The sequence below is a fragment of the Eriocheir sinensis genome, unplaced genomic scaffold (genome assembly GCF_024679095.1).
Source record: "Eriocheir sinensis breed Jianghai 21 unplaced genomic scaffold, ASM2467909v1 Scaffold786, whole genome shotgun sequence".
NCBI lineage: Eukaryota > Metazoa > Arthropoda > Malacostraca > Decapoda > Varunidae > Eriocheir > Eriocheir sinensis.
The window spans coordinates 62,495-88,437 of NW_026112149.1; the positions used below are offsets into that span (position 1 = coordinate 62,495).

At 41.1% G+C, this 25,943-nt stretch overlaps 1 protein-coding gene across 1 annotated transcript in view; it reads left to right on the forward strand.

The window, feature by feature from the left end:
* Nucleotides 1-25,943, forward strand: part of LOC126994390 (protocadherin Fat 1-like) — an 87,201-nt gene that overhangs the window by 55,171 nt on the left and 6,087 nt on the right. Inside the window, exon 26 of the mRNA XM_050853700.1 lies at nt 13,191-13,293. Within this exon, the coding sequence (XP_050709657.1) occupies nt 13,191-13,293 (103 nt within the window). The remainder of the gene's footprint in view (nt 1-13,190; nt 13,294-25,943) is intronic.

The following is a 25,943-nucleotide window of genomic DNA, read 5'->3' on the forward strand; positions in this document are numbered from 1 at the left end:
GTAAACACCCATTCTCAATCACGTCTAAGTCTAAGGCAGCTCGCGTCACTCCTGTATGTCTTGTTATTACTCTTCCCCAGTCATTGTCAAGTCACCAAGGCAGCATACAGTCCAATATATACTCTTGTCAGCGTCCAATTTCAACCAATGTCAAGTCTAAAGCAGCTCACCACTCCTTTTTTTTTTTTTTTTCACAACAAAGGAGACAGCTCAAGGGCACAAAAAAAGGAAACAATAATAAAAAAAATACCCTGATACTCTTTTCTCCTGTTATTACTCTTCCCTAGTCATTGCCAAGTCATCTGATCAGCATACATCACAACTCTACTGGCAACACGCTACAAGGAAGCTCACACTTTTTCCTCTGTGACTACTCTTCCCAGCCCGCCAGAAAAGAAGACCATTAGAAAACAAGCCCACTAAAAAAAAGTCTGCTATTAAAAAAACATCTGAAAAAAATATTTAAATGATTTTCATATAAAGTTTTGAGCGGTACTGGCAGCTCGGGCGATTCCATTTTGATATGCGGGATGATACTGTCTTACCGCGCCGCAATGAAACATAAGCCTGCTGAAATAACAACCGCGGAACAGTAAAAAAATATAAAGAGTTACCTTCCTGGTCGGTAACGTATATGGGTCAGGGCATTTTTTTTAGTGTATCGTTTGTACTAACCTTTTTTCCAACTGGTTTCCCTTTAAAATCATCACCAATTAACGCTTTCAACAATGGCTCACTTCCTCTTTTGTAATGTACATGAAACAGATCATTTTAAGTGGTCCGGATATAATACGTTTGAGTCAGACCATTGTGTACTTTCCTTTTTCAACGAGTATCCCTTTAAAAACATGATCAATTACTCGCTTTCAACAATTGTTTATTTCCTCTTCTGTAATATATAAGCAGCCGACAATTGTAAGCTCACCGGATATATTACCTTTTTTAATTTCTATATGTATGCCTTTATACCCATGAGCAAATACCGCTTTCAACAATGGCTCACTTCCTTTCCTGTAATAGATATGTGTGTGTGTGTGTGTGTGTGTGTGTGTGTGTGTGTGTGTGTGGAGGTCGTGTGGGGCTTGTCTCTGCAGTATGAAATGTCACGCTCGTCCTGTATATTTCTCAATCATCAGTTTTGTAAAATCAACCTGATGATCCAAAGTGTTCTAAAGCCAATTCCACTTAACAAGATTTCAGGATTCCATTGTGCGATTTTCAGTTTGTTTGTCATCGCCTGCTTTCTTCTTTCCTTCCTTTTTTTTTTTTTACAGCACAGAGAGCAACGCAAGGGCAACAAAACGATGTAAAAAAAGCCCGCTACCTTTACCTTTAATTTGTTTAGTTTCCCTCCTATTGCTATTATTTTCCCCTTTTTCCTTTTTCTTTCTCCTTTTTTCCCGTTTTCTTAGTATAAAAAGGACATTATTAGACTAAATTTTCACATGATTGTGTTTCTTTTACTCCTTTTCAGTCTGTTTAATCTATCTTTTCTTTCTCTTCCATTTTTTTCCTTCTCTTTTTTTTTGTAAGTTTCCTTGTGTTTATTGTCACTTTTTTTTCATTCAGTACTTTCAAATCTCTTTCTCTTTGTAGTTTCTTCCTATTCTTATTCTTTCCAACTCTTTCTTTTTTTCACTCATGACCTTCTATGCTAATATCTGATTCTCCTCCTTTCTCTGCATTACCTTCCAATCCTTCCTTCCTGTCCTTTCCTTTCCTTCCTCTGCTCCATCGCCCACTCTTCCCTTGCCTTTCATTCCTTCCTTCCTTTCCTTTCCTTTCTTCCTTTCCTCAGCTCCTTCGCCCCTCCCTTGCCTTTCATTTCCTTCTTCCCTTCCCTCCTCTTCCCTTTCTTCCTTTCCTTGGCTCCCTCGCCCGCCCCTCCCTGCCTTTCATTCCTTCCTTCCTTCCTTCCCTTCCCTTACCTTGGCTCACTCGCCCGCTCTTCCCGTGCCCTTCATTCCTTCCCTTCTCTCCCGGTAATTGTTTCAGGAAAAATATGCCGTCCCATAATTTATACACCTGTTCAGTGCGGTCTCTCTCCTCTCCTTTCTCCTTCCCCATCTATCTTTCACCTGCATTGCTGAATCAAGATGGAGGCAACCTATTCCGTTTTCCTTATCAGTTGACTATTTAAACCATCACTGCTATTTGCTTCCTTCGCCTTAGGGCCAAATTACTAAACAGTTCGTCGCCTGAGTTCTCATATTTGACAAGGCTTTCGTAGGAGTTGTGGGCATTTCAGGGGTAGTTTGTGACCCTGGTGGTAGTGTGACCTTCCTCTGTGCCGTGAACCTAAGAAACACATATTTGACAAGGCTTTCGTAGGAGTTTGGGGCATTTCCAGGAGTAGTTTTATGACCCTGGTATTAGTTTGACTCTTCTTCTGTGCCGTGAACCTAAGAAACACATAACTGAGAAGGCTTTCGTAGGCGTTGTGGGCATTTCCAGGGGTAGTTTTGTGACCCTGGTGGTAGTGCGGCCCTTCTTCTGTACCATGAACCTAAAGAAACACTCATTAGAACCCGATTGAGCCCCTCTTTGACCTTTAGAAATAGGTGGTGAGAACCGAAAAGGTCTTATAATACCGACCTTAGTCCAGACCTTCGTCCACGCTGTTTTGTTGGTGTAGCGAACAGGGAGGAAAAAAAGGCAAACCAACGGAAATAAAGAGAAAATATGAGAGAGGAAGAACGAGAGGGAGGGAAAGAGAAAATATTAAGAAAATGAAGCAAAGGGAAGCAGCTCAAGGGAATAAAACACACACAAAAAAAAAACCCGCTAGACGCTGCTCCGAACGAAAGCAAAAATGAACGAGAGGCCAGCATTGAATATACCGTTATTTTTTGTTGATGTAGCGGGCTTTTTTTCATTGACGTTAGCGGGACTTTTTGTTGATGTTCTTGTTTTTTATGCCCTTGAGATGATGCCTCCGTTGCTGTAGAAAAATAAATAAAATAGAGATTGAAATGCTCCTTGGTTGAACGTCTTTTTCCGGTTGGTGGGTGATCGTAGCTTGGTGGTTTTAATTTATAGTTGGTGTATGTATGTGGGTGTGTTGGTAAAGGCTTGCATTTGGGTAGCTTTAAATAAGTTATCGTGTAGCTTCGTAGTTCATCTTTTTCCTTGGTCGGTTTTGGTTGTAATGCGTTTGACGGGAAATTGTATGTCTTTGTGATGTTGGGAAAGCTTGGTGGAATGGCGTGCTGTTGTGTGTGTGTGTGTGTGTGTGTGTGTGTGTGTGTGTGTGTGTGTTGTGATGCGATGTATTGTGGTGTTGGTAAAGTGCCATTGGTGGTGATGATGGTGATGGTGGTATGAGTGGTGTGATGGTGTGGTGCTGAGAATTAGTGTGAGAGGCTGTGGTGAAAAAATGGGAGTGTCAAGGTGTGTGTGTGTGTGTGTGTGTGTGTGTGTGTGTGTGTGTGTGTGTGTGTGTTGAGAGTATTTCCTTCTCTCATGTCACACTCTCTTAAATCTCCTTCCGCATTTCTCTCCCTCTTCGTTTTCTCCATTTTCCTCTTTCTCATTTTTTTTTGTTGTCTCTCTTTACTCGTTTCACTCTCTTTCGTGTTCTCTTCGCCCCTGTTTTCTTTTTCATCAGTCATATCTCTCTTCACTTCTCTTTATTAACACTTCCCATTTTTTGTTGGTCTTTATTTCTCCCATTCTCCCTCTTCCTTTTTTTTCTTCTGTCTGAATTTTGTGTTTTCTCGTTCTCTGTTGCATGCTGTGTTATTCTCCATCTTCCTCCTCTTTCTCCTCCTGCTCCTCCTCCTCCTCCTTCTTTTCCAACTTTCTTCCTCTTTTTTAGTAGTTAGCTTTTCTATTATCTCATTTTCTCCCATTCTTCCACTTCTTTATCCTCTCTTTCTCTTTTTTTTGTTATGTTGTTTTCTTCGTTTTTCCCCACCTCTCATCCTTCCTTTCTCATCTTTTCTTTCTTTGCCATTTGTTGTGCCTTATTTTCTCTTTCCTCTTTCTCTCCACATTTTATTTTTTACTCGGTTTTCTTTCTTTTCTCTCTCATCTTTCCTCCTAATTTTTCTCCGCCGTTTGCTTTCCTGTTTTTCTCCCTCTGCCTCATTTTTCTTAATATTTTATCTTTCCCTCCCTCTCGTTCTTCCTCTCTCATCTTTTCTCTCCGCTCCTTTTCTTCTTCAATCTTATTTTTTCTCTCCCGTTTCTCTCTCTCTCTCTCTCTCTCTCTCTCTCTCTCTCTCTCTCTCTCTCTCTCTCTCTCTCTCTCTCTCTCTCTCTCTCTCTCTCTCTCTCTCTCTCTCTCTCTCTCTCTCTGTCTCCCATCATTTCTTTTAATATATTCCGCCGTTTGTTCCTTCTCTCTCTTATTTTTTTTACCCTCTCTTCACGTCCTCTCTCTTCTCTATCTTTCCTCCTCTTTCTTTACGTTGGTTTGTCATTATTTGTTTTCTTACCCTGTCTTCCTTTTATTTTCTTTACTTTCCACTTGCGTCATTTCTTTACCATCCTTCTTCCTTTTCGTTTTTAATTTCTCTACCTTATATTTCAGCTCTTTCCCTCTTTATCTTCTCTTTTTCCTTTCCTTTCATCCTTCCTCTCCCATAATTCTTCCTTTTTTCTTTTCGTGTTTAGTTTCTCTACCTTATATCTCTGCTCTTTTCCCCTCTATCTTCTGTTTTTCATTTCCTCTCATCCTTCCTCTCCCACCTTTCTTCTTTTTTCTTTATCCTTTTACTTTGCTCTCTGTTTCTTTCACCTCTTCATCTTATTTTTCTTCTTCTCTCGGTTTGGTGTATTTGTTTGTTTTCCCTCCACCTGTCCACCGGCGCCTTGTCTTCAGTCCTTCGGGGATAGTCTTGTTGTCTTATTTATGACCCTGTGTCCACTCTTTCTCTCTGGTGTTTTTCCGCCTGCGACTCTTTCTATCTGCTATGTCCGTGTGTCCCATCTCTCTCTCTCTCTCTCTCTCTCTCTCTCTCTCTCTCTCTCTCTCTCTCTCTCTCTCTCTCTCTCTCTCTCTCTCTCTCTCTCTCTCTCTCTCTCTCTCTCTCTCTCTCTCTCATGAATATGGTTTTCCTTCTGAATATTTCCTTTCTCTTTTGTCACCTGAAAAAATATTTCTCCTATGTGGAAAGTCGCAGAGAGAGAGAGAGAGAGAGAGAGAGAGAGAGAGAGAGGTAAACACTGACAGACACAGACATACGCACACACACACATACATACACACACAGACATGAAAGAAATGGAGTTTGTCTGATGAAAGAAAAGTAAGGAAGTAAAGTTTTATAATTACATCTTCGTGTGTCTTATTTTTTCCTTGTCTTTTGCATGTGTTTTTCTGCCCTGTCATTCTGCCTCTCTGAACTTACTTTCTGTGTGTGTGTGTGTGTGTGTGTGTGTGTGTGTGTGTGTGTGTGTGTGTGTGTGTGTGTGTGTGTGTGTGTGTGTGTGTGTGTGTGTGTGTGTGTGTATTAATACCTGCATATCCCTTTTTCCATTTATTTGTCATGTGAACGGAGCTAATCCTTCACAGCTCTCTCTCTCTCTCTCTCTCTCTCTCTCTCTCTCTCTCTCTCTCTCTCTCTCTCTATCTCTCTTGTTTTTTTGCGATTGTCTCTCTCTCTCTCTCTCTCTCTCTCTCTCTCTGTTGCTCCTCTTTTTCTCGTCTTTCTTTGTCTTCATGCATTCCGTCCTTATTGAACTTTTCCTCTCTCATATCTTTCTTTCGTTTTCTCTTTTCATTTTGTCCTAGCACCTTTTTTTATGAGTGTGTTTTTTATTACTTCATCTCGCTTTTCTTAGTTTCCCTTTCCTTCCTCTCTTCCTTCCTCTATTCCATTCATAGACATTTTTTTTATTGTCTGTCACTCCCTCTTCTGATACAGTGTGGCTCTTCGATTCTCTTCCTCTTTTATCTTTCAAACTCTGTGCTCTAGTTTTTGTTTCTTTTTATCTCTCAATCTTCTCCCTCCGTTCTTTCGAGTTTTGTATCTTTTTTTTGTATTTTTTATTTTGTATCTTTTTATTTCGAGTTTTGTATCTTTATTTTGTACATATTTATTCTGATTTTTGTATCTTTTTTATTTTATTTTATTTATTTTATTTTGTATTTTTATTTTGTATCTTTTTATTTCGAGTTTTGTATCTTTTTATTTCCCAATCTTCCCCGTCCGTTCTTTCCAGTTTCATTTTTTCTTCATATAACACACACACACACACACACACACACACACACACACACACACACACACACACACACACACACACACACACACACACTTTGTCCTCATTATCTAACTTGTTTTCATTTGCAATCAGTTTTCAGTCCTGCCTACGTCTAAGTCTGTAAACTAATCCCAAAACGAAATAAATGAAACCACAATAACATCTTTTCCCCGTAAATGGCGTTCAACTGGTGACATTTTCTTTCCTTGTCTACAGAAAGAATAAATCCAATGAAATCAACGGAAGGAATGACGACCTGGTACCCGAGCATCACCACCTGGGACCAAACACCTCACACCTCAGGCACAGGTAAGAAAGAGGAAATTAAATCACCATAAAGAATATACATTTGATAATTAGAAACTGTCCCTTTACTTCACTCTCACTCTCTCACCTCTCTGATAGATTAATGCTAGGTAGGTTCCCAGATGTGGCCCGAGGTTACCGGATATGTACGGTCTCTCTTCGACCTTTCAAAGACTATCACATTCATTTCCTCCCGCGCAGACAGAGGAAGGGTAAGGTCAGAGGGACAGACAGGACATCGGGCTACCTGTGACGTGAATTAGAAGTGAAAGGACGAAAGGTGAGCCTCGCTGTGGAGTAAATGATGATGTGGGTGGAGGTGGAGGTGTGGAGTGCTTGGTTTCCCTTGTGATGTGTTTGTTAAGGAATGTGTTAGTGTGGGTTTGACTCGCTGGGTTCTGGCACGATTGGCGCAAATGGTTCCCTTACTTCAGAGGCTCAAAGGTCTTGTTTTTGATTATATACTGAGTCGTCTGCAAGTAATGACACTGACTTTACGTAACCTTTAGGGGGGAATTATTATAGTATTGTGAATGCCAGTTGTAATAGTAGGTAATATTAATAATAGTAATAATAATAATAATAATAATAATAATAATAATAATAATAATAATAATAATAATAATAATAATAATAATAATAATAATAATGATAATAGCCGGTGATGATGAAAATTTGAATAAGAACAAGAACAAGAATAACAAAAATAATGTCTACAAAAGTAATAGATAGTGTTTGAAATTCATGACTTATATAACCCTCTCAGTCACGTGTCAATAAAACAAACAAACTTTAAAACATTTATACACACACAAAAAAATGTGTAGACAAAACAACAACAACAACAACAACAACAACAACAACAACAACAACAACAACAACAACAACAACAACAACAATAACAACAGCAACAACAACATTCCAGCAACTACTTCAAAAGGTCCTTAAATGTTTGCCTTCCAGCGTCCCTTGTGAGTACTGTGTGACCTTAATTTTCCCTTCCCTCTCGTCCTTGTCCCCTCGTTCCATGTCGTATTAATCCCCTTCCTCCCTCGCCCCGTCAGAAGGCAGTGGAAGGGAGGGAAGGAAGGCTAGAAGGGCTGTAGTTTTTTTTCCACCATACTACCTTCTTCTCGTTTTAATGTCATGGTGTGCACTTGATCCCTCCCCTCTGCTGAAAACGTTTACTATATGTCTCTTTTTTATTTACTTGTTTTCATATAAGGCAACTAATTCATGTGTGTTTGTGCGTGGGTGTTTGTGTGTGGGGCTAGTATTTTTTTTTTTTTTGTGTGTGTGTATGCGTGTGTGAGCCTGTTTGTCTCTGTCTGTATGTTTTGTTTTATGTGTGTGTGTGTGTGGTCGGGTATACATGTGTGTGTGGGTGTTTATTTTTGTGTGTACATGCGTGCGTGAACCTGTTTGCCTCTCTTTTTGTCTGTCTGTCTGTCTATTTGCGAGCATGAAATTCTATACGAGGAAGAAAAAACATATAATTATACACCAAACCATTTGAGTCCCCCCTTTCATTACACCACATCAACGGTACCACAAGAAAGTAAACTGTACAGGACGATAGAGAACGGGAGGAAATTGACGCAGTAGAGGGGAGAAAGAATATAATTGATAGACAGAGTACACCTTGCACTACCCTATACCAATAATGATACAAGTAAATATGTAGACGATGAAAAGTTAGGTGCAATAAAAAGGGAGTTAAAGTAGAGTAATCAAAACACCTGTCCTGTCTCTCACAAACACACATACACACACACACACATTATGCTACACCAATTATGTAGAAAAGCAAAATGCAGAAGAGGAAAAAGTTAGGTGTAATAAAAAGGAAAATAGAGGGAAGAAGAGTACCCATAAACACCTGCTCCCCCTCTCCCCCCCCCCCCACACACATATACATACACATACACACAGACACTTACGGTTAATGGCATACTTAACGGACGTAGGTGTGTGCGTGCGTGTGTCACTTAGTCGCTCTCTACTCACCTGGAAGAGAAGGGAGAGAATCATTAGTGAAGAGTTGCATTACCTTAATTGGCCTTACCTGTATATATATATATATATATATATATATATATATATATATATATAGAGAGAGAGAGAGAGAGAGAGAGAGAGAGAGAGAGAGAGAGAGAGAGAGAGAGAGAGAGAGAGAGAGAGAGAGAGAGAGAGAGAGAGAGAGAGAGAGAGAGAGAGAGAGAGAGAGAGAGAGAGAGAGAGAGAGAGAGAGAAGGATGAAAAAGTCCTTATGATACTGGCCATCGGTTGCATGAAGGTCGCTTGTAGCTTGCAGTACTCTAAATCCAACGTCTTCTGCACATATGTCATTCCGTTCACTACATATCTCAAGGATAGTTTCTATGACTGACTTTTGTGACTTACCCGATCTGCAGTTCTACAAAAGACAACCCTCCACCATCTGTCTGCATGTCGTGGATCAAATGGAAGACATTTCTCTCCACAGAAGATACAGTGCTCTCTAAAACTAAAGCAGCGTTCGGTGACACTTCTGCATCGCTTCGTCACAGGTTCAGCACTTGTTGGTGCAGGTTCTATCCCTTGAGGCTTTGAAGACCGTTTAATATGATGTCTTGAGCTGCAGGTAGGGATGCAATTTTAGAGGCATCTGTAGGTTGTAGACCTAGATTCATCACTGGGAAAATGTTTATGCAGTCCATCATTGCGGAGAATGCTCGACTTTCCAAGACGTTATACGCCCACACTACAAAAGCCGCCTTCACTATTCCGACTACAACCGTTTGTATAGTTCTTCAAAAAGCAGTCCTCGTCATTCATCTTCGATAAAACTCCTCTAAAAAAAAGGAAAGCAAGCATTATATACATATATGTATGTATTAGCACTTTATTCATAATTATTAGTGACGAAACCATAGACATTCGCCAATAGTCCAGTGTAAAATGCAATTTTTTGCGAATTCGGTGTTGAAATACATACATTTATTGCTTCCAAATGAATTCCTTGATCCCCAAAATCTATGGTTTGACACCATAATCAAGCCTCTACATGAAATATTAAGAAAGTTATGGTGAAAAACAGAATTTTCATAGCTGCAAAGCGGCCATCTTGGATTTTCGTCCATAAAAAAAATTACAATCATGCCAGCTTGGCTTGCGGCTGATTTCTGATAAGTAGACCCTAATACAACATAAAATGCAATAAAACATTGTAAATGTCTCAAAACCAGATTCACTAAAAAATGGCCATTTTTTCACCGGACTATCTGGACGATTCTCGGCATATTCCTCCTACTCATCCCCCCTCTGACTCCTTTATGCCTGTTATTAAGCTTCTTAAGAATGATATTTTCTATGCCCTCTCGGGCCTCAGTCCTCAAAAGGCTTATGAACCTGATGGAGTGCCTCCTATTGTCGTTAAAAACTGTGCTTCCGTACTGATACCCTGCCTGGTCAAACTCTTTCGCCTCTGCCTGTCAACCAGCAGCTTCACTCTTTCATCCCTCACGCTGGTAAACGCTGGAACAATCTTCCTTCATTTGTATTTCCTCCTGCCTACGACTTGAACTCTTTCAAGAGGAGAGTATCAAGACACCTCTCCTCGCAAACTTGACCTTTCTTTCGACCACTCCTCTAACTCTTTTTAGGAGCAGTGATTAGCGTTTATTTTTTCATATATGTTTCCTTTTTTATGCCCTTGAACTGACTCCTTTGCTGTAAAAAAAAAGCAAAGTAAAGAGAGAAGATAGGGGAGTAAAATGAAGGGAAGGAGGAGGATGAGGATGACAGTGATATGCCTGAAAGAAAATTAAAGGAAACAAACAGAAAAAAAAGTATTTCAAAGAGAAGGAGAGAACACGGAAGGACAGAACAGAGATAACTCAAAAGTATAAAGAAGTGGAAGTAGGAGGAGCGAAAGGAGAAATAATAGGAGGAGGAAACACGAGGTGATGACGCAGGGAAGGGAGAAGGAATAAAGTTTGGAGGGAAGAAAACTGTTGGAAGGTGAGGAGGTGAAGGAGGAGGAGAGGAGGATACGAAAAACTAAGTGGTCGGAGGAGAACAGGAAAGAAGAAATTAATTGAAGTAAAAATATAAGCAAAGTGAAGGAAGGAGGAGGAAGAGGAGGAAAGAAAGTAAAGATATAGTTAGGGGCACACGTTATAGCTGCGCGTGGTCTCGGTGCTCATCCCCGACTCATTGGCCGTTGTGTCTGTGGAAAGTAAGAAAACAGTCTGCCTTCCCCAGGCTTCCACAGGCACCCATTTATCGACCAGCCCGAAGGGGAGGATGACCAGCTGGGTGGGCTGGGTGCTGATAGCCAGTCATGCTCTCACGGAGGAGACAAAGCGAGGAAGAGGAGGAGGAAAAGTAATAAAAAAAGTTGAAAATAATTGAGTATAACAGGAATTAATAAGGTAGATAAGTTATAAGCTTTCCTTTATTGGTGAAGTTCATCTTAATCCAACGTTGTTTCAAAATAGTTGAGTTTAATTTTCAGCAATGCTATTTTTCTTATATAAATATAGTTTATTTTAAGTTGACGCTGCTTCGAATAATAAGGTTTAATATCCTGCAAGCTTCATGTTACTTACCGTCGCTCAGTTTTCCTTGTATTAGTCAAGTTCATTTTAATTTAATGGTTTCCCGAGTAGTTAACACTGATTTCGTCCGCGCCCCGTCTTGGGCACCCATTCTTCTACGGTTCCCCTGCCATACCTTCAACGTCCTTAAGTGCATGATTTTGCATTCGCCAAAACTGGAGGACATCTGATACTTTTCAAATCACTGGCTAAATATGATTAAGGTCCTTTTCGATAATTTCGCAATCGGCCGTGGTGAGGACCCTTCCACTCAATTTGGTACCATCAGCAAAGTTTGATGAGGAGGATTTCAGTCCTGCGTCTAAACCGTTGATGTATATGGCAAAAAGATGAGTCACAACATTGACCCGTAAGGTACTCCACAATTGTGTGGTAGTAACACAGTTATATACATTGGGAGTGCGTCATTTCTGTGCTGCTGCCACTATTAAAACTACTAACACTGCTGTTCCTGCTGCTACTACTACTACTACTATTACTATTACTACTACTACTACTACTACTACTACTACTACTACTACTACTACTACTACTACTACTACTACTACTACTACTACTACTACTACTACTACTACTACTACTACTACTACTACTACTACTACTACTACTACTACTACTACTACTACTACTACTACTACTACTACTACTACTACTACTACTACTACTACTACTACTACTACTACTACAACTACTGTCACTACTACCACCACCACTACTATATATTATTTAGGATGACCTGCATACTGACTGCCCAGGCCAGGATTCAAACCCTGGCCAGCGGATTGGTAGGTAGGCATGCCAGCCACAGCACCATGGAGCCATGTATTATACTAGGACTTGGCACTGGTATCTTATGCTATTTATTCCTGGCTAGTTGGACACCAGAGAGATTTCCTGTATTAGTTAAATGGGTTTTCTGTTCCATATTCCTTTCTTAGGTGTATCTTTTTATTGTTATTTAGTGAAGCAGCTCAAGGGAAACTGTTGTTGTTCTCGATGTTTTCTTCCTCTCTCTCTTGTCATCTTTTTACCTCCCGTCCTCTCTCATCTCTCTCTCTCAAAACCCATTTGAATGTAATACAGAACACACTTTGCAAATTGATATTTTTATTGCAAGAACACAAACACACACATACACATAGTAACATAAGGAAGGTCATGTGGCTATGTAGGGGGGCTATGTTGGTTATGGGGGGTGGGAGGGGGGGGTCAGGGCAGGGTCCATTATGTGTCTGGGGGAGGGCATGTGTCTGTGGGATGTTATCAACTACCTGTGGGTGACATCCTGTGTGACCTGTGAGAGAGAGAGAGAGAGAGAGAGAGAGAGAGAGAGAGAGAGAGAGAGAGAGAGAGAGAGAGAGAGAGAGAGAGAGAGAGAGAGAGAGAGAGAGAGAGAGAGAGAGAGAGAGAGAGAGAGAGAGAGAGAGAGAGAGAGAGAGAGAGAGAGAGAGAGAATGTGTAGTAGCAAATACTCTTCTTCTTCTTCTTCTTCTTCTTTTTCCTGTTGACTCAAAACTGCAAAACAAATACAATTTTTTTCAATATAAGGAAATGATAATAATGACCCACTAGACTCCCTTAATATTAATAATAATAATAATAATAATAATAATAATAATAATAATAATAATAATAATAATAATAATAATAATAATAATAATAATATTAATAATAATAAAAATAATAATAACAGTAATAATAGATAACACAAAAAGTGACCACCAGTGCCGGCACTGTGTCCAGGAGGCAGCAGGATGGGAGTTTGGGTCCCGCCCGCCACCACAGACAGTATTTTTCAGTCACCGCCGAGTGGCCCAACACTACCCACATGCTGTCCTGGTGGACGCCTGTCAACCCAGCCTCTAGATTCTCTCTCTAAAAGAGGGGACCAAATGGTGAGCCAGGCAAGATGGCGCCACTATAAACCCTTGCCTGCAACATAGAGGGCTGGGGCTGACCGACGGGACCTACCACCAAGAAAGACTACCACACCTAGAGGCAGAAAAAAAATACTGTTGACACATTACTACAGCCGCCACCGCCAATGCAGCCCTCCGCCCTCCAAACCCAAAGGCTGGAGACGGGTCTGAAGATCCCCGGCACTGGCAGTGGGCTGGGCAGCCTGGGGTCCAGTGGCGTGGTGCTGGCACTGGGCTGCTGCTGCTCCCAAGGTCTGGTGATGCTGATTCCTGGAGAGCAAGGAAGGACTTGATAAGTAAAGAAAGAAACAAGATGGCTGGCTGGATATTAGCAAAGAAAGTGATGATACGCATTTCCAAAAGCTAAGAAATACAAGTAAATATTTGCTAAATGATGTAATTTGTAAACAGACAGGACAAATATTAAAAAGCATAAAAAAATTATCATTATAAGGGAAATCGTGATCTTTTCCTAGCCTGGTTTTTCATATATATATATATATATATATATATATATATATATAAATATATATATATATATATATATATATATATATATATATATATATATATATATATATATATATATATATATATATATATATATATATATATATATATATATATATATATATATATATATATATATATATATATATATATATATATATATATATATATATATATATATATATATATATATATATATATATATATATATATATATATATATATATATATATATATATATATATATATATATATATATATATATATATATATATATATATATATATATACACACACACACACACACACACACACACACACACACACACACACACACACACATATATATACACCGCTCCGGTAGCTTAATCGGTAGTGCGTTGCGCTGCAAGTCTTCACGGTCAAACAGGCGGCGGTTCGAGCCCCGCTCAGGCCGGATTCTTTCCGTTGACTAGGAGTGGTTACTGTCCCCCCTTGATCAAGGGGGATGGGGTGTGTGGTGTGTGAAGTCCTGGCAGTATCCAGAGATCGACAATAGTGAGCACTTGCTCACGTCGTGAGGGTACCTGCTGGCGAAAGCGAGACCAACATCGGTTATAGGCAAGATGCTGGAGTCCATAATAGCCAGGAATATTCGGGAGCATCTAGAGAAACACAGCTTAATGCATGACTCGCAGCATGGGTTCACGAAAGGTAGGTCATGCCTCACCAATTTCTTGTCCTTCTACCGTAAAGTATTTGAGGCGGTAGACAGAGATGAAAATTATGATGTAATCTATCTTGATTTTAGTAAAGCGTTTGACAAAGTTCCTCACCAACGACTGTTGCTTAAATTACAGGCTCACGGTGTAGAGGGTAAGGTTTTGAACTGGGTCAAGGCGTGGCTTAGCAATAGGAAGCAAAGAGTGCAAATCAATGGTAAAAGATCTGACTGGGGATGTGTTACGAGTGGGGTCCCACAAGGTTCGGTATTAGGTCCACTCTTGTTTATTATTTATATTAATGATTTAGATACAGGAATTAGTAGTGATGTCAGTAAGTTTGCAGATGATACCAAGATCGGTAGAGTAATTGAGTCGGATCAGGACGCTAGTATTCTCCAGGATGAACCAAACAGATTGTATGACTGGGCGGATAAATGGCAGATGGAGTTCAAAGTAGGGAGGTGCAGTATTCTGAGTGTAGGTAGGAACAACCCCTCTCACAACTATTGCTTAAATGACGCTCTCATAAGCAGGTCTGGGTGCGAGAGAGATGTAGGGGTTTTAGTGAGCTCTGATCTCCGTCCAAGGGCAAAATGCATTCAAGCTAGAAATCGAGCAAATAGGGTACTGGGATTTATTTCAAGGAGCGTAAGCAACAGAAGCGCCGAAGTCTTCCTCAAACTATATTTAGCATTAGTTAGACCTCATCTTGACTATGCGGCTCAGTTCTGGTCACCTTGCTATAGAATGGATATCAAAATATTAGAATCAGTGCAGAGGAGGATGACTAAGATGATTCAGGGGTTGAGAAACTTGCCATACGAGGAAAGACTCCAACAGTTAAACTTGCATTCTCTAGAAAGGCGAAGGGTGCGTGGAGACATGATCGAGGTTTATAAATGGATGAAGGGCATTAATAAGGGAGATATTCATAAGGTTCTGTTGGTAAGAGAATCGGGTAGGACAAGAAGTAATGGGTTTAAACCGGATAAAATTCAGATTCAACAGGGACATAGGCAAAAATTGGTTTACCAACAGGGTTGTGAATGAGTGGAATAGGCTTAGCAGTCATGTGGTGAGTGCCCATACAATTGCCACATTCAAAAATAGATTAGATAAATTCATGGACAGCGATACTAGGTGGGGTTAGATACACGGGAGCTTAGGGTCAAAGGAGCTGCCTTGTATAGGCCTACCGGCCTCTTGCAGATTCCAACGTGCTTATGTTCTTATGTAACTTGTGATCAGGCCGTGGTGAATTACACACACACATTTTAAGGCACTCTGAATAAGGGGCCCCCAAACCCCTTCCAGGCTACCGGCACTTCCCTTGAGGCTCTGGAACAGGCACTTTAGGCGGTGGCTGAACAGATAGCAAGACGGCCCCGCGTTCAGGAGGACGCGAGTTCAATCCCCGACCGGTGCCACCAGGCTGGGATTTTTCAACCGCCGCTGAGTGGCTTAAAACTATCCATATGCTGTCCAGAAGACCACCTATCAACCCGGACTCTAGATTCTAGGATTAAATATGAGCTTCGGGAGGGCAGCATGAGCCAATGCAAGATGACGCCACTATAAACACTCGTCTGCGCCAGAACAGGCTGGGCGGACCATCAGGTCAGGACCTTAATACCTCCATGATCAGGACCCACCTGGAAGAAGCCTTGGACCGACCATCAGGATTCACCGGGAGGAAGCCTACCGGCGCAATAGGCCAAGAGGTAAAAAAAAAAAAAAAAAAAAAATCACCTCACCCTTGGGACCTAAGATGACCTCCACAAACACGTGACATGACCCACACAAGCCTAACAGGACTATTTTTTTTTTATATACATGATACATATATTTTACCTGAAATGACACAAACACCAATAATGTTCTTAATAATATATATAAATGATATGCCAATGGATATAAAAAGTTATATGAGCCGTTTTGCAGATGATGCAAAATTAATAAGGAAAGTGAAGATGGAGGAAGACTGTGAAGAACTGCAAAAAGACCTGGACAGAGTGTATAGATGGAGCCAGTTACAGGAGATGGAATTTAATGCAAACAAATGCCATGTTATGGAAATGGGGAAAAGTATAAAAAGACCAAGGAAGACATACAGGACGGGAGAAGAAAACTTAAAGTTAGCACATGAAGAAAAAAGATTTGGGAGTAACGATGCAAGACCTACTCCCTAGAAAAGCACATAAACAAGTTATTTGGAGAAACCTACAGGATGATGCAATATAATATAAGGGTTGGATTATAGACTTTTTAGCGAAGAGATAAATGAGAACAGTTATCAGGAACAATAAATCAAGCTAGACGGAAGTGACTAGTGGAGTCCCCCAAGGATCGGTGTTGGCTCCGATTAGTTTTGCAATATATATAATTGACATGACAGAAGGGGTGACAAGCTATATGAATATGTTTGCTGATGATGCTAAAATAATGAGGAGGGTGGCTAATGAAGAAGACTGTGTAGCCTTGAGCCAAGATCTCGATAGAATAAGCGAATGGTCACGCAAATGGGAAATGACATTCAATACAGAGAGAAGTGTAGCGTGATGGAGTTTGGTAAGAGCAGTAGACGGATATCGGGGAACTACTCTCTGAGTAATGATAGAATCATGAAAAAAACAGGAAAAAGATCTAGGAGTAACAATAACAGAAAAGTTATCCATTGGAGAGAATATAAATCGGATAACTGGAGAAACATACAATCTTCTTAGAAACATGAAAGCAGCATTTACACATCTAGACGAAGAAATGGTGAGGAAACTAATAGCATCGATGATACGTTCAAGACTGGAATATGCAGCGTTAGTGTGGTCACCTAGATTGAAGAAATACATTAGAAAGTTGGAAAGAATACAGAGAGCAGCGACCAAACTACCGGAAACTCTGAGAGAACATACTTATGAAGAAAGACTGGAGAAATTGGGACTAACAACACTGGAGAGAAGGAGAGAAGGGACCTAATATAGGATACAAGAGGGATTGGAGAAATTGGACGGAAGACCTAGTGGTACGTGATAGGAGTGTGAAAAGAGGGTAAGAAATTGAAGAAGAGCAACTGTAGGAAAGACGTCAAGAAATACAGTTTTCCATACAGAAGCATAACAACATGGAACGGACTTGACGAGGAGACTGTGTGTGCAAAAATGATTCATGAATTTAAAGCCAAACTGGATAATAAGCGCTATGGAGACGGGACAGCACGAGCCTAGTACGGCTCTTTTCCTGTATTTCACAACTAGGTAAACAAGGTAAATACCTAATACTAATACTAATTTACAAATTGCGGAATAAAACGGAAGAAGAAGATAACGAGTTGCTTTCCATATACGTACAGGGGCCTTGTCCGCCCTCGTATGGAGTATGCATCTCACGTGTGGGGGGCTTCACTCACACAGCTCTTCTGGACAGAGTGGAGTTTTAGGCTCCTCGTCTCATCAGCTCTCCTCCTCTTACTGACAGCCTTCTACCTCTTAAATTCCGCGGCCATTTTGCTTTTCTTTCTATCTTCTATCGATATTTTTATGCTGACTGCTCTTCTGAACTTGCTGACTGCATGCCTCCCCCCCTCCTGCGGCCCGCTGCACACGACTTTCTACTCATGTTCATCCCTATACTGTCCAAACCCCTTATGCAAGAGTTAACCAGCATCTCCATTCTTTCATCCCCCTTCACTGGTAAACTGTGGAACAGTCTTCCTTCGTCTGTATTTCCTCCTGCCTATGACTTGACCTCTTTTAAGAAGAGTGTATCAAGACACCTCTCCACTCGAAATTGACCTCGCTTTTGGCTACTCTTTACCTTTTACTTTTGTGGGAGCGGCGAGTAGCGGGCTTTTTTTAATCTTTTTGTTACCCTTGAGCCGTATCCTTAGATGTAAAGAGAGAGAGAGAGAGAGAGAGAGAGAGAGAGAGAGAGAGAGAGAGAGAGAGAGAGAGAGAGAGAGAGAGAGAGAGAGAGAGAGAGAGAGAGAGAGAGAGAGAGAGAGAGAGAGAGAGAGAGAGAGAGAGAGAGAGAGAGAGAGAGAGAGAGAGAGAGAGAACACAGAAAATCAGGCCACACAGACCCCATGGTCCAGACTAGGTGGTCTGAACTTAAACCTAAGTGATTCTACATTATTCAGATGGCTCCAAAACGTTGCTTTTCTACTCTAGTTAATATTAAGTTCAAGGAAGTGACGGTCGAGCTTGTTTTTGAAGGAGTCAATCGTGTTACACTGGACCACTGATGGTGGGAGCTTATTCCATTATCGCACTACAACGTTGCTGAAGAAAAAATTGGTGCAATCTGAATTTACTTGTCTACATTTGAGTTTTATGCCATTGTTCCTCGTTCGCAAAGTGTCGTCGATCATAAACAATTTTGTTATGTCTACATTCGTGAAACCATTAAATGTTTTAAAACATTTGATCAGTTTTCCTCGGAGGCGACGTTTCTCAAGAGAGATCATGTTAAGGGTAGAAAGCCTTTCTTCGTAGGATTTGTTGCGCAAGGAAGGGATCATTTTTGTTACCCGACGCTGAACACCTTCTAATTTAGCAATGTCCTTTGCATGGTGGGGAGACCAAAACTGTACCGCATATTCTAAGTGGGCTCTGACTAAACAATTGTAGAGCGGAAGTATTACATCTTTATTCTTGAATAAAAAGTTTCTTTTAATGAAGCCCAACATTCTGTTCGCTTTATTTGCTGCATCGATGCATTGATGTGAGAATTTGAGGTTTGACGCGATTTTGACCCCCAGGTCCTTAACGCATTGAAAGCTTGTGAGTTTAACGCCGCGCATTTCGTAATCGAGCTTCTTATTTCTTGTTCCAACTTGAAGGACCTGGCACTTGTCTACGTTAAAGAGCATCTCCCATCTATCCGACCAAGCTGAAATTTTGTGCAAATCCTCTTGGAGGCTTTGCCTGTCTTCGTCAGTGAGAACCAAGCTACCAATCTTTGTGTCGTCTGCAAATTTACTAAAGCGATTATTGAGTCCAACATCCACATCGTTGATGGGTGTAAATAATGAAGAGCACTGGGCCAAGAACCGAGCCCTGAGGGACACCACTAGTGACCGGTGCCCACTCCGAGTGAAATCCGTCAATCACCACTCTTTGTTATTTATTCGTTGTTTTTCGCTTCAAGACAAAAAAAAAATTGAATGCGTATAAGCAGAAAATAACAAGTAATAAGAATAATAAGAAAAATAAAAAGTAACAATTATAATACTGAATGAATAGATGAAATAAAAATATGAAGAGAAAAAGTGAAGAAACAAAAGAAGAAAAAGAAGAAGAAGAAGAAGAAGAAGAAGAAGAAGAAGAAGAAGAACACAAGGAAGACCAAGAACAATAAGAGAAAAAAATCAAGAAAATAAAAACAAGAAAAAAATCCCCTCCCTACGTCAAAATATTATCATGTTATACAAATGGGAGGAAGGAGAGAACGTTCCGAAAGAACATAAGAACATAAGAACACTGGGAGACTGCAAGAGCCGAGTGGCCAATACAGGGCAGCTCCAGAATTCCCCCCGCTACTCACGATGGGTGAGGTGTAGTTTCAGGGGTTACAGGTAGAGGCTTGATCCTTGTTTACCTTCGGTACGGGCGTACGCGCCAGTACCCTGTCTCCTTTTTTTTTTTTTTTTTTTTTTACAGCAAAGGAGACAGCTCAAGGGCACAAAAAAGTAAACATTAATAAAAAAAGCCCGCTACTCGCTGCTCCTAAAAAGAATCCAAAGAGGTGGCCGAAAGATAGGTCAGTTTCGGAAGGAGAGGTGTCCTGATACCCTCCTCTTGAAAGAGTTCAAGTCGTAGGCAGGAGGAAATACAGATGAAGGAAGATTGTTCCAGAGTTTACCAGCGTGAGGGATGAAAGAGTGAAGATGCTGGTTAACTCTTGCATAAGGAGTTTGGACAGTATAGGGATGAGCATGAGTAGAAAGTCGAGTGCAGCGGGGCCGCGGGAGGGGGGGAGGCATGCAGTTAGCAAGTTCAGAAGAGCAGTCAGCGTGGAAATATCGATAGAAGATAGAAAGAGAGGCAACATTGCGGCGGAATTTAAGAGGTAGAAGACTATCAGTATGAGGAGGAGAGCTGATGAGACGAAGAGCCTTTGCCTCAACTCTGTCCAGAAGAGCTGTGTGAGTGGAGCCCCCCCACACATGAGATGCATACTCCATACGAGGGCGGACAAGGCCCCTGTATATGGACAGCAACTGTGCAGGGGAGAAGAACTGGCGGAGACGGTACAGAACGCCCAGCCTCGAGGAAGCTGATTTAGTAAGAGATGAGATATGAAGTTTCCAGTTGAGATTTTGAGTTAAGGATAGACCGAGGATGTTTAGTGTTGAGGAAGGTGATAGCTGGGTGTTGTCAAAGAATAGGGGATAGTTGTTTGGAAGATTGTGTCGAGTGGATAGGTGGAGAAACTGTGTTTTTGAGGCGTTGAAGGACACCAGGTTCTTCTTGCCCCAATCGGAAATAATAGTAAGGTCTGAGGCTAAGCGTTCTGCAGCCTCCAGCCTTGAGTCGTTAAGTTCCTGAAGGGTGGGTCTTCTATTAAAAGAAGTTGAATAATGCAGAGTGGAATCATCGGCGTAGGAATGGATAGGACAGTTCGTTTTGGAAAGAAGATCATCAATGAACAACAGAAAAAGAGTGGGAGATAGGACAGAACCCTGTGGGACACCACTGTTAATAGATTTAGGGGAAGAACAGTGACCGTCTACCACGGCAGAAATAGAACGGTCAGAAAGGAGACTGGAGATAAAGGTACAGAGAGAAGGATAGAAACCGTAGGAGGGTAGTTTAGAAAGCAAAGATTAGTGCCAGACCCTATCAAAAGCTTTTGATATGTCCAGCGCAATAGCAAAAGTTTCACCGAAACGGCTAAGAGAGGATGACCAAGAGTCAGTTAAGAAGGCTAGGAGATCACCAGTAGAACGCCCCTTGCGGAACCCATACTGGCGATCAGATAGAAGGTCAGAAGTGGAAAGGTGCTTTTGAATCTTCCGGTTAAGGATTGATTCAAAAGCTTTAGATAGACAAGAAAGTAAAGCAATAGGACGGTAGTTTGAGGGATTGGAGCGGTCACCCTTCTTAGGTACAGGCTGTATGAAGGCATACTTCCAGCAAGAAGGAAAGGTAGATGTTGACAGGCAGAGGCGAAAGAGTTTGACCAGGCAGGGTGACAGCACGGAGGCACAGTTTTTAAGGACAATAGGAGGCACTCCATCAGGTCCATAAGCCTTCTGAGGATTGAGGCCAGAGAGGGCATAGAAAACATCATTTTGAAGAATCTTTATAACAGGCATAAAGGAGTCAGAGGGGGGATGAGTAGGAGGAATATGCCCAGAATCGTCCAGAGTGGAGTTTTTAGAGAAAGTTTGAGAGAAGAGTTCAGCCTTAGAGATAGATGAGACGGCAGTGTTGCCGTCAGGACTGAGGAGTGGAGTGAAAGATGAAGAAGTGAAGTTGGAGGAGATGTTTTTGGCTAGATGCCAGAAGTCACGGGAAGAGTTAGAGAAAGCAAGGTTTTGACATTTTCTATTAATGAAATAATTTTTGGTTAGTCGGAGAATAGATTTGGCACGATTTCGGGCAGAAATGTAAAGTTCATAATTAGCATTAGTTTGAAGGCTCTGGTATCTTTTGTGAGCTACCTCTCTATCATTGACAGCACGAGAACAAGCGTGATTAAACCAAGGCTTTTTAGCGTGAGGAGTAGAGAAAGAACGAGGAATGTATGCCTCCATTCCAGAGACAATCACCTCTGTGATGCGCTGAGCACACACAGAGGGGTCTCTATCCTTAAAGCAATAATCATTCCACGGGAAATCGGAAAAGTACATCCTCAGGTCGTCCCACCGAGCTGAAGCAAAATGCCAGAAGCATCGCCTCTTCGGTGGGTCCAGAGGGTGTACAGGAGCGATAGGACAGGATGCAGAAATAAGATTGTGATCGGAGGAGCCCAACGGAGAGAACAGTTTGACAGAATAAGCAGAAGGGTTTGAGGTAAGGAAGAGGTCTAGAATGTTGGGCCGATCTCCAAGACGGTCAGGAATACGTGTAGGGTGCTGGACCAACTGCTCTAGGTCGTTGAGGATAGCAAAGTTGTAGGCTTGTTCACCAGGATGGTCAGTGAAAGAGGATGAAAGCCAAAGCTGGTGGTGAACATTGAAATCTCCTAGGATGGAGATTTCAGCGAAGGGAGAGTGGGTCAAGATGTGCTCCACTTTAGAATTCAAATAGTCAAAGAATTTTACATAGTTGGTAGAGTTAGGTGAGAGATAAACTGCACCCACACCTCACTGCCACCTGTCATCCTTGTCCATGTAGCTATCCAGTCTACTCTTAAAACAAGCTATCGTCCCTGCACTATGTGATTGCTGAGTCTATTCCATTCCCCCACCACCCTATTACTAAACCAATGCTTGCCTATATCTCTCCTAAATCTATACTTTTCTAATTTAAATCCATTACTGTGTGTTCTATCCTGCTGGCTAATTCTCAGTACTTTACTTATATCGCTTTTGTTGTAACCCTTGACCCATTTGAATACTTCTATCAGATCTCCCCGCACTCTTCGTCTTTCTAGTAAATGTAAGTTTAAATGTTTCAGCCTATCTTGATATGGAAGGTTCCTCAGCTCCTGAATCATCTTGGTCATTCTCCTCTGAGCTGATTCTAGCAAGTTGATGTCCATTCTGTAGTGTGGGCACCAAAATTGGACAGCATAATCTAAGTGTGGCCTAACTAAAGCTAAATAGAGTCTGAGGATGACCTCTGCACTTTTGTTGGTTACCGTCCTGTTAATAAAGCCTAATACCCTGTTAGCCCAATTCCTCGCATTAAAACATTGCTTCCTTAGTTTTAGGTCAGTGTTCACTAACACTCCCAAGTCCCTTTCACACTCTGATCTGCCTATCGCTGTGGAGTCTAAACTATACCCGTGTAATGGGTTGCGTGTTCCTACACTAAGTACGCTACACTTGGTGACGTTAAAATTCATCTGCCATTTCTCTGACCAAGCTGACAGTTTGTTGAGATCCTCCTGCAGTGCTCTAACATCCTCCCCTGTCCTAATAGTGCGTCCTATTTTGGTGTCATCCGCAAATTTACCTGTCACTAGTTATCCCATTGTCTGTGTCATTGATGTAGATAATGAATAAAAGTGGGCCTAAAACGGAACCCCACTGGTGATATTACCCCATTCGGATTTTTTTTTACCGTTAATGGTAACCCTCTGTTTTCTGTCGTAAATCCACGCCCTAATCCAATCATAAACCTCCTTTTCTATTCCATGAGCCCTGACTTTATTTAACAGTCTCTGGTGCGATAATTTATCGAAGGCCTTACTAAAATCAAGATAAACTACATCGTAACTCTCATTATTGTCAGCTGCCTCGTATACTCTATTGTAACATAAAAGCATAAGAACACAGGGAGACTGCAAGAGGCCGAGTTTCCTACACAGGGCAGCTCCAGAATCCCCCCCCACTACTCACGATGGGTGAGGTGTAGTCTCAGGGGCTACAGGTAGAGGCTTGATCTTCGTTTACCTTCGGTACGGGCGTACGCTGGTACTGGGCCTCTCGGGAGCTGAAGTCGGCCGCTATGTGTTGGAACAACAGGCCGTACAAAGGGAAAAACGCGCCTTAGAAAGGGAAGAACGGAAGAGGAAAGAATAAATTAAGGAACGAAAGAGGCAAGAAGAAATGGAAGAACGGAAGAGGAAAGAAGAAATTGAAGAACGAAAGAGGAAAGAAGAAATGGAAGAACGGAAGAGGAAAGAAGAAATTGAAGAACGAAAAAGGCAAGAAGAAATGGAAGAACGGAAGAGGAAAGAAGAAATTGAAGAACGGAAGAGGCAAGGAGAAATGGAAGAACGAAAGAGGAAAGAAGAAACTGAAGAACGGAAGAGGAAAGAAGAAACTGAAGAACGGAAGAGGAAACAAGAAATTAAGGAAAGAAAGAGGCAAGAAGAAATGGAAGAACGGAAGAGGAAAGAAGAAATTGAAGAACGAAAGAGGCAAGAAGAAATTGAAGAACGAAAGAGGCAAGAAGAAATTGAAGAACGAAAGAGGCAAGAAGAAATTGAAGAACGGAAGAGGAAAGAAGAAATTGAAGAACGAATGAGGAAAGAAGAAATTGAAGAACGAAAGAGGAAAGAAGAAATTGAAGAACGAATGAGGAAAGAAGAAAAGGAAGAACGGAAGAGGCAAGAAGAAATTGAAGAACGAAAGAGGAAAGAAGAAATTGAAGAACGAATGAGGAAAGAAGAAATTGAAGAACGGAAGAGGAAAGAAGAAATTGAAGAACGGAAGAGGAAAGAAGAAATTGAAGAACGAAAGAGGAAAGAAGAAATTGAAGAACGAATGAGGAAAGAAGAAAAGGAAGAACGGAAGAGGAAAGAAGAAATTGAAGAACGAAAGAGGAAAGAAGAAATTGAAGAACGAATGAGGAAAGAAGAAAAGGAAGAACGGAAGAGGAAAGAAGAAATTGAAGAACGGAAGAGGAAAGAAGAAAAGGAAGAACGGAAGAGGAAAGAAGAAAAGGAAGAACGGAAGAGGAAAGAAGAAATTGAAGAACGGAAGAGGAAAGAAGAAAAGGAAGAACGGAAGAGGAAAGAAGAAATTGAAGAACGAAAGAGGAAAGAAAAAATTGAAGAACGAAAGAGGAAAGAAGAAAAGGAAGAACGGAAGAGGAAAGAAGAAATTGAAGAACGAAAGAGGAAAGAAGAAATGGAAGAACGGAAGATTTACATAGATTTACATAGATTTACATAGAAAATCAGACCACACAGACCCCATGGTCCAGACTTGGTGGTCTGTCCTTAAACCTAAGTGATTTTACATTAATCAGAAGACTCCAAAACGTTGCATTTCTACTCTAGTTGATATTAAGTTGAAGGAAGTGACGGTCGAGCTTATTTTTGAAGGAGTCAATCGTGTTACACTGGACCACTGATGATGGGAGCTTATTCCATTCTCGCACTACAACGTTGGTGAAGAAAAATTTGGTGCAGTCTGAATTTACTTGTCTACATCTGAGTTTTACGCCATTGTTCCTCGTGCGCAAAGTGTCATCGATCATAAACAATGTTGATCTGTCTACATTCGTGAAACCATTAAGTATTTTAAAACATTCGATCAGTTTTCCTCGGAGGCGACGTTTCTCAAGAGAGAACATGTTAAGGGTAGAAAGCCTTTCTTCGTAGGATTTGTTGCGCAAGGAAGGGATAATTTTCGTTGCCCGACGCTGAACACCTTCTAATTTAGCAATATCCTTTGCATGGTGGGGAGACCAAACTGTACCGCATATTCCAAGTGGGGTCTGACTAAACTGTTGTAGAGCAGAGTATTACATCTTTATTCTTAAAAAGTTTCTTTTAATGAAGCCCAACATTCTGTTCGCTTTATTTGCTGCATCGATGCATTGCTGTGAGAATTTGAGGTTTGACGCGATTTTGACCCCAAGTCCTTGACGCATTGAACGCTTTTGAGTTTAACGCCGCGCATTTCGTAATCAAACTTTTTATTCCTCGTTCCAACTTGAAGGACCTGGCACTTGTCTACGTTAAAGGGCATCTCCATCTATCCGACCAAGTTGAAATTTTGTGCAAATCCTCTTGGAGGCTTTGCCTGTCTTCGTCAGTGAGAACCGAGTTACCAATCTTTGTGTCGTCTGCAAATT